General features: G+C 38.3%; 1 protein-coding gene across 4 annotated transcripts; it reads left to right on the top strand.

The window, feature by feature from the left end:
* Positions 1 to 120: 120 nt before the first annotated feature.
* LOC117293861 (nocturnin-like) lies at positions 121 to 8,931 on the top strand. Of its 4 annotated transcripts, none has more exons than XM_033776329.1 (4): positions 121 to 278; positions 3,564 to 3,662; positions 5,240 to 5,475; positions 7,952 to 8,931. In XM_033776329.1, exons 2-4 carry the CDS (start codon positions 3,586 to 3,588, stop codon positions 8,785 to 8,787), a joined length of 1,149 nt encoding a protein of 382 aa, XP_033632220.1. In that variant the 5' UTR covers positions 121 to 278; positions 3,564 to 3,585; the 3' UTR covers positions 8,788 to 8,931. The 4 variants fall into 4 exon arrangements, with proteins under 4 accessions (XP_033632220.1, XP_033632221.1, XP_033632222.1 ...); XM_033776330.1 differs by having other exon boundaries at positions 3,632 to 3,662; XM_033776331.1 differs by lacking the exon at positions 3,564 to 3,662.
* Positions 8,932 to 9,897: the final 966 nt, after the last annotated feature.

The following is a 9,897-nucleotide window of genomic DNA, read 5'->3' on the forward strand; positions in this document are numbered from 1 at the left end:
ACGACGTCATTTCGCCCCCGTTTTGAATGGAAAATTGTATTCGCCCGATACGGGGCGCAACGTTGTGACAAAGACGAATATGAGGGATGGGGCGAATTATAAGCAGCAATCCGGCTCAGCTAGCATTAATTTTGGACCTTTGTTGAGTTTGACGTCGTGTGCGACGTGCGTGGACAACGTGCGTGACATAAAAGAACACATTTTGCGGATGCTCGTGAGATTATATTAATAATTTAGCGGATTCGGTTGCTTTACAAGTAGTTATACAATAGATACAGGTAAGGGATTAGACCCAGTAACTGGGGCGCTGTATTCCTTTTTTTTGACATTCCTTTTTCGAAATGTTGACATTTTCTGTCATATATCCTCCCCTTACCAGTTTTCACGCTATTATGCCTTTTTCTTTGAATTGGGAAAAAAATAATGATGCCTTTTATCAACCGATGCCCTAATTACCTTCTTTTGTTAATATGAAGTATGCAAACATATATTAAAACTTGATGGACATTGAAATGTTCACACTACATACACACCGATCTTCGATGACTTCAACTGGCCCCATTTGTTTTGAGTTTTTCCTGTTTTCACAGCAAACAAGAAAGCATGGTTTCCCGGTGAAGCCATACATGGAAGAAAAATCTACAGTGACTACAAGTGTTCTTTGAGACTTTGTGTATGACTCTATGGCCAGCAGTTGTCTTCGTTTTATTCAAAAAATTTTGCAAATTACCATGGTAATTTGCAAAAAATAACAAAAATAAATAATTTAATAAAAAGTGTGAATAATCATTGGCTTTCAAATCTGATTTTTATTTATTTTTATCCCCTTTTTTCTCTCTTAAAATGTATAATAAAGTGTATAAATAAACAGTGATAATTGAATCAACAAGCTGATCGTTTAAATTTTAATATTAATAATAATATTGATCGGAGGGTTAAAAAAAAAATCTCCAAAAATATTAGAAAATGATATAAGGCACATGGCTTCTTTAAGCCTCTGTATTTTTTTTGCCAGAATGCTCAGCAAAACATTCAGTCACATGATTTGATCATCATGAATTGTGAATTGAAATGGTGTTTGATGAAACTTTTTTAGTGGGCAAATATTTTTATATGGCCTCAACATTATGACATATTTTTGTACCTTGTAGAAATGCCTAAAATACCAAACTTTTTCCATTTACAAGTGCAAATATCCAGTGGAGCCTTACGTGTTTCTAAGTTTTGGTCAAGGGAGAGGAGACTCTTTGCTTGGCAAATAAAACCACAAAATTTTTATCTAGGGACTGTTTACATCGCGCACAGAGAGGTAAAAGATTTGCCACGATTTTAGGGACACCTCGAAAACAGGACCTCCTACGATATAGGCTTAGTCATTTACTCATAGTCATAGTCATACCTTTTTATAGCTCCATGGTCATACAGAGTAAATAGTATGACAGAAGAAAATGTCAAAATTTCGAAAAGGAATATAGCGCCCCAGTTACAGAAAATGTCAAAATTTCGAAAAAGGAGTACAGCGCCCCAATTACTGGGTCTAGCAAGGGATTAACTATAGAATACTAATTACTAGACCCAGTAACTGGGGCACTCCAATAATAGTACGACAGAGAATGTCAAAAATTCAAAAAAAGGAGTACAGCGCCCCAGTTACTGGGTCTAGCAAGTGATTAACTATAGAATACTAATCACTAGACCCAGTAACTGGGGCACTCCTTTTTTCAAAATAATAGTACGACAGAGAATGTCAAAATTTCGAAAAAAAGGAGTACAGCGCCCCAGTTACTGGGTCTAATACTGTAATAGAGTGGGTATCGGTCAACTCGGTCCCAAGCCAACTCGGTCCCAGTCAACTCGGTCCCAAGTCACCTCGGTCCCAAGTCAACTTGATCCCAAGTCAACTCGGTCCCAAGTCAACTCGGTCCCAAGTCAACTCGGTCCCAAGACAGGGAAGCTTTGCACGCACGGGCCGGGGGGGGGGGGGACCGCAACCCAAGTTATTTGATCAATATTATATTCATTTTTTATTTTCGACCAAACATTAATTTCCTTAATAGTTTTAGTTTTTTAATTAGTAGATTTTTGAAACTATTTTTTATCCTTATAAGTTTTATTCATAATTTAACCAAACATTAGTTTCCTTTCTTTATTTTTTGTTAATTATGTAATTCGTACTGTTTTTATATTATTTAATTTTAAATGTAAGTTACTGGAAAAGAAATTAAAGAGGATTCAATTATTTATGTTTGTCAATTAATGAATTGTTGAGAGCCATACAGAAAAAACTACTCTGGTTGAAAGCAAAGAGACATTTGAAGAATTTTTTTTTAGTTGAAATTTATTGGCCAACACAATCGGTAATTTTCAATCGGTAATTTTCAATGTTGAATATAGAAACAAATGGGTCGTTATTGTAGGAATCGAATATTATACCCCGAACATTGATGCAAAAAAACAAAGGACATATTTTTTTCCAATTCAAAGAAAACATACAATTACTTCCCGTCAACCATACGGACCGAGTTGACTGGGACCGAGTTGACTCATAAGCCTGTACACAGATACAGAGTCCTAACTATTAAGGCCCGTTTCTGGGGCGGAAAATTTTCAAAGCTTCATAACTCAAATCTTATCTGCAACAAGCAACTAATTTCAACAGATTCACATCCTATGGCGGCATACATTTTTCTGCAGTGGGTTTTGGTCATCATATTCTTCACAAATCCGTCATTTTCGTGAAATAATACACGGTCGGGACAATCGGCATTAGAGTAGTGTAGCGGTAAAAGAGCGGTAGTTGAGAAAATTCACACTTAAAAATTATATGATTTTTACTCAAAACCTGTGATACATGTTTAAAGAATTCCACGTGTAGGGCTATCTGCAACTTCTGAAGCATTAGATCGGTAAGTTTCATGATGCAGATCGTTTCAGATGGTTTTTCAAGAAAGCAAAAGATTTTGATATCAGACGCGCTGGGGCCAAGGATACGGAGTGGATTGGACCGATTTATGGGGCTACGGAGTGGATTGGACCGATTTATGGGGCTAGGAGTCGCACAGCGTATGTCACTGAGCTGAGCGTGAGATGAATGAGTGACTCAACATGCCAGCCCGACAATAAGTACAGTCATGACACACTGTGAATAAACATGTGGGGGCAGTGTTGTAATATATCTCATTCTCAACTCATTAATATTATTGACATTTTTTTAAAGTAAAAATATTATTATTTTAATAATATTTCTAGTTTTCTACTATGACAGAGTATGACGTTATGAGTTTCCTTCCACTATCCTGGTCTCCACGTGGAGTTGATAGCAGAACGAACCTCATATGTTATATATGGCCTACCTAGTTCTGGCCTGGCCTAGTTCTACCTATCTATTCTATGAGTAACTTGTTTTGTACTTTTTACTTATCATTTATGGAGGAAGTTGGTTGTTTCCTCTCTTTCATTTATAAATGCATTGTCACTCTCTTTGCAGATTTATAAACCTTCTTTCCTCATCACTATTTTTACCTTACCGTATCCCATGTATCATTTTTCTTTAACTTTAATAGTTTCTTCTCCAGTCTGAAATAGATGGAAGTATTCCTTAAAGGAGTCTATCGTAATTTTTTCCTCACAGGAGCTAGAATTGTCTTTCGTCTGGTTAACAGGTAAACTATTATTTTAACCTTCTTACTTTGAGTCTTGAAATTGGAGACAAAGAAGAGGTTGGTAGTTTAATTGTTATCTCCAAGAAGAATTGTTTTACTTAATAAATTGAACTCGTACACAATCATAGAGCTATATATATTGACTTGAGCGCTAACACCCTGTTATACACGCACTAACGTTTTGAAGCCGTGTGGGCGCATCCATGTTTATGTACAAACCAATACAAAAGCTTGAAATTTTGTACGGCAATTGTACGGCTATTTGCATGATAGTGCGTTTGTTCTTTTCTATGTGTCATCAAAACCAAAAAATGCAGCAAATATGAACGCACAATCTGCTGATGAGCGTACAAACTGCGAGCGTCATGTGCGTCATGTTTAAAAGGCGCGTCTACTTTTTTAAGTAGGGGGCAATCAAGTCGAACTTACGGTTTTCGTAGCGCGGACAGACGCGAATGGGCAGTCGCGTACGTAAGCGCACGCGCCGAATGTAAACAAAACAGTGCCAATTTGAATTAAAATCGTTCCGTATTCACGCAACACAACAAACATGTCTGCGCCCAGGGTAGCTTCAAAACGCAGAGCAAGTTAGCGCTCTAGTCAATATATAGCTCTATGTACACAATACAACAAACCAACTCAAAACTCAACCCTTTCATTCTCAAACCATACAACATTACATATTTTGGTCTAAAAACAAATTCCTTTTTAATTGAAAAGGTAATCATTCCCCATTAAGCTTGGGCGATATCACGATATTATCGAATATCGCGATATTAATTTGGAAACGATTTCGATATCGGATGGATTTGGTTTTAATCGATATATTGATATATCGCAATATATCGCGATATCGATTAAATATCGCGATGTATTTGCTAGCTGAGACATCTTGCACCCCATAGGTTTGGAGTAAAACCAGAAGAATAGGCCATTAGAACACCTCTCTTATGCTATGACTGTCTCTTCTTCAACTTTCACTTGGAGTTTGAAAACTGATGATGTCAAATTTAATTAATCGCGATTATATCGAATATCGCGATATATTGTCGGCGATATATCGTGAATAAAAAAAATCGATATCGCCCAAGCTTAACTCATTCCCCATAGTTTAAACTGGTTAACATATCATTTTGTTTAGTTGGATGCACAAGATATTTGACCAAAAAAAGAAGCGAAATTTTACCTAATTTGGTGAAATGTTAACAGGTTGGTTGTATTGTGTATAATAACAATATTAGAGCAACGTCCTTGCTCTATGGTACTACTCACTGAAAACTAGAGAATGAAAAATATGTTACTCCTCCATTAAAAAAATGATGTACTTTACCTTATAACTTAAAAAAAAAAAACATAAAAGTTCCTCTAGAATTTAGGTAAAAAACTTATTCATAGAATTTATGACATCAGATTTAGGTGAGGTTTTGCGATAGCACCATGTTTAAATGCCGGTAAATCACATTTGATGAAAGTTTCAAATCCTTCTCAATTAAATTGTTTTTTTTTTTTCCAGAAGAAATTATACTGTTTGTAATACTTTTGTTTTCATCATCCTGCTTTTTCATCTTTATCTGCAGGGTTCTGGGCCAGCCTGCATCACGTAACACCATGTTACAGTCAGATTTCTTCGACCATCCTCCAGCTAGTTCAACAACCAGCACAAAGCTCCTGAAGAAATGCGAGGATGCCCACAGTGACAAACGGCAGTTACTGACCAGGTCCTTTCATGTAGTATCTGGGTCGACAGATAGTGATCAGAAAGAGCAACGCAATGGCTGCATAAGAGTGATGCAGTGGAACATCTTAGCTGATGGTAAGTTGGATAATACAATAGATGTTAAATTTGCATCGAGGATGGCATATCACAGGCATGTTACTCCTAGTTGCCGGGCAACCTCGGTAGTCTAGTTGGTAAGACACTGCTCTAGAATGGCAAGGGTCGTGGGTTCGAATCCCACCCGAGTAACATGGTTGTGATATTTTTTCACAGGACTCGGGGGAAGTACTGAGTATACAGTGCTAACACACATCGGTGTATGGGTAAAAAAAAAAAAAAAACCAAAATTAATATTGGATAATACAGTTAACTGTTTCAAAGAGCTTACCAACCAAAATGACCTATGGTTTAAAGGCTAGGCGCTGGACAAGTTTGGTTATTGCCAAAGACCAGGGGCCAATTTCACTAACGTCTATGTTTGCGATCATCGCTAACACACTTGCGATGAGATCGCAAACCTCAAATCATTCGCAATTGCGATGTCGCTAATTCTGCGTTTCACTAAAGTCATCGCAATTGCGATGACGTTAAAAGGGGAATAAAGTTTTTGTACGAGGCTAATAGTAGTGACCTTTGACATCCCGCAATAAAATCGTCGGTCGTCGCTCGAAATGAAATGGCATTGTGCAGTTTATATGTAAGTCCATGGAGGAATGTCGTTGTCATGTTGGTGCCTACGAACTATTGTGGACGAAGTTTAGGCATTCATTTACAAAGGGTTAAAGCATTTATAGGCCAGCCCTGATACTTCACGACGGCAACGACGGCAATTGCCGTCGTTGCCCCTACCGATTGCCGCAATGCCCTTCAAAAAACCAATTTTTCACGGCAATGATTGCCGTGCCCTTTTCTCATCATTGCCGCCGTGCCCTTCCTCCCAAAAACAAATTATATTCAACGTTGTCAAAGTTCGAAAATAAGCCAAAAGTCCCGATGTCTGTGTAAATTTCACGCAACGAAATATACCCCAATTTCACGCACGTATTAAGGCCCAACAGCAGATTTCAGGCCCGTTAGTCGTTGTTCTTTGCGTGCGACAAAAAAATACTCGAAACATCGAACGCTAGAGGGCATCTCGATAGACCTTATCGCAAATACCAATGCGCAAGCGCAGACTGTTGAATGAGGTGCATTGTGGGATAGATATGGATCAAATTTGGAAACCAGCTAGACCACAATGCACCTAATTCCAAGCTTTACGCGCGCGCCCCAGTATTTGCGAAAAGGTCTATAGCGTGAGAGTAAACGCCCTCTAGTGGTAAAATTACGCGAACCAACGCTAAATGCCTTGAGAAAAAGACTCGACGTGCCTTTGCATGCTGGGATAGTGGTTTTCCCCATGCTTGGTACATGTGATGTACCATCATGTACAGCATAGTCGTCGCGCACCGCATGCATTTATTCTGTCAACATCGTGTCAAAATGGAGCAGTTACGTGGGAATTTTAGCGTCTCTACGAAAAACTACACAACGTGCATGACCAATAGTAGGATTACATATGAACAAAAATTATTTAGGAATTGTGTATTGTAAGTAGTTGTTCTTTATTTTGTTGAATTAGATGAATGCTTTCTTTTTTCATTGGGTAACAGTTAGAAAATGGAAAAATTGGAAGAACTATTTTTTATAGGCAACTCGGAGGTTTTTTTGCAAACTGCCGTCGTGCCCTTCGCAACTTTTTATGATTGCCGTGATGCCCTTCCAAATTTTTGAAAATTGCCTTGGTGCCCTAAATTTTTACAAAAAGTCAAGGCAAAACTGCCGTGCCCCTTAAAAGCCGAAGTATCAGGGCTGATAGGCATATGGCCTCTATTATAATTTTAGATTTTAATAAACAGTTTTCGTAAATCTGTTGTTATGGTGGGGTTGATGAAAATTCTGACATATCTGTCTAATAATATAGCTTCACACTGTCAATTTGCCAATACATTACACATTTTTTTCTAAAAATGATGGTTAAAATAATCGAACCCATATAGTATCTCCTTTTTACCGATATTAAGGGGCTCTTTGCTGCAGTTGCGTCGCTGATAGTTGTCATCGGCAGTCTGAGTCTACCAGGTAAAAGACCGCAAGACTAAAATAATGTAGCGCCACTCATTTTACTCTAAATCACGGGCAATTTATACGTCAAAACGTACACCGCTATAACTATAAGCACATAATGGCGCGATGTATCATAAGTTTGCGATGAACTTTTACTTTGCGACCACTAACATGTCATCGCAAGATTGTCATCGCTCAATAAAACTTTGCGACGAGTATATTCATCGTTAAGTTTTAGTGAAATCGTCGGCTAAAAATCCATCGCTAAGTTGCGATGGATTTTAGATTTAGCGATCGATTTCGGCGTTTGCGATGACCAAAACGCGTTAGTGAAATCGACCCCAGTATTCTCACTTGTTGTATCCAAACGTGCATAAAATAACAAATATTAATAATTATTAGAAGTTGTAACCTTGGGGAATTCAATGCAATTTTAAGTAATCTTATTTATCATTGTACTTACCAGCTCTTGGTGAAGGCGCAGACAACTTCATCAAGTGCCCCAGTCAAGTGCTCAAATGGAAATCCAGAAGACTCTCCTGCCTCCAAGAAATCTTAACCTATGACCCAGATGTGGTCTGCCTTCAGGAAGTAGACCACTATGAGGACTTCTTTAAGAAACATCTGGAGCGGGTTGGATACGTCGGAACCTTCAATCCCAAACCTGATTCCCCGTGTTTATACTGTCTTCATAACAATGGTCCCGACGGATGTGCAGTTTTTTACAAATCAAAGAAGTTTACGTTGATCAGTAGCGTCTCTCCCATTCTGGAGGTGGTTGAGAGAGGCCAAAAGTGGACGACCAATCAAGTTGCAGTTCTGGTGCGGCTACGATGCAATTCTCCCGAAAAAGAGCACCCTAAAGAGTTTGTTGTCGGCACCACACACCTCAAGGCAAAGTCAAGCTATCAGAAACTGAGATATCTTCAAGGGTTAAATCTCCTGGCAATCCTTGAGAAACAAGCGGACAAATGTCCATTAATCTTTGGAGGCGATTTCAATGCCGAGCCAACTGAGAAGGTGTACAAGGCATTCGAAAACAGCAAACTGTCACTTAAAAGTGTGAATAAACTTCTTAGTGATGATGGTAGTTCTGAGCCACCGTACACTACCTGGAAAATCCGTCCGTCTGGTGAGATGTGTCACACCATTGATTACATGTGGTTTACGCAGAGTCAGTTGCAGCCGTTGAGGATCTTACAATTTCCGTCCGGGGTGGAAATTGGCGAAAACAGGTTGCCGAGTCGGAACTACCCGTCCGATCATTTGTCACTTGTGGCTGATTTTGCTTTCACTCTCTAAAGAAACTGTGCTACATTTGGTATCAGCAGGCTCATCTAAATAAGGGCAAGGCCTTTTTCATTTTCCAAAGGGCACTTACATTGGAAAATCTTAATATAATGGTACACTTGGAAGGGGCACCAAGGCCAAGACAATTTCATAGAACTGCTTTCAAAAGCAGAAAATATTGCTCAACAATTTTCTGCTTGGTAAAATGAGCAGGATACCAGTCACATATCGACACATGACATGATGGTTTGGCTGGTAACCTTATTCTGGTGAGCAAAATTTGTTTGCGCTGAGCTACTTTTTGTGCTTAAGCGGCTCTATGAAATTTTGCCTGGGGCAATGAGGCCATATGACCTCTATGTCATTGTGGTAAGTCAGCATCAGCCTGTATCAGGCTAATACTATACTTGGGGGGGGGGGGGGGGTACAAATAAATTTGTAGAAACATTGGCTACAAATAAAAGGTCACAGGTGATGATTTAATGCACCAATTCATCCAGGGAAAAATTTGATAATCATATGCAGCATGGTTTGTACATCAACCAATCACTCCAGAAACTATTAGTTGTCAAAGCGCTTCACTTTGAAATCAACTGTTCACATGCAGGTGGATTTGTTTAGATTCTATGCCAATTGGAAAACTGTAGATTGTGCTAATCTTTTCCACTCAGATTTGTTGAGGGAGATAAAGAATTTTTATTTGTTTCAGGGTTTATATAATCGTGTAATGTGTGTGTGAAAAAAGCAGTTTATTTAAAAGTCTTTCGTTTGTCGATTGTTTTTTCATAGTTTTAAATAAGCAATGTATTATGATGCAATTTTCGTGCTGAGATTTTTTCTGTTTCCTTTATAATGTATTATACTCCATCAGAATCTGGTTTTGTTTATCATGGACTGGAAGGAATTCCTGGAAAGAAATTGATACCTGGAATAAATTTCACAACGTACTAAAATTCATCTTAATATACCTTTATCATGTTGCCTCCATCTTGGTCACGATCCTCGTATCCAATAACAATAATAAATGCAAATAATCATTTAGCAAATAGGAACCAGACTATTTTGTTCTTCCAACCTCAGTTTGGTAACATTGATATCAATGGGAACAATTCAAGATGGCGG

This window comes from Asterias rubens, chromosome 8 (assembly GCF_902459465.1).
Source record: "Asterias rubens chromosome 8, eAstRub1.3, whole genome shotgun sequence".
In the NCBI taxonomy this organism is placed as follows: domain Eukaryota; kingdom Metazoa; phylum Echinodermata; class Asteroidea; order Forcipulatida; family Asteriidae; genus Asterias; species Asterias rubens.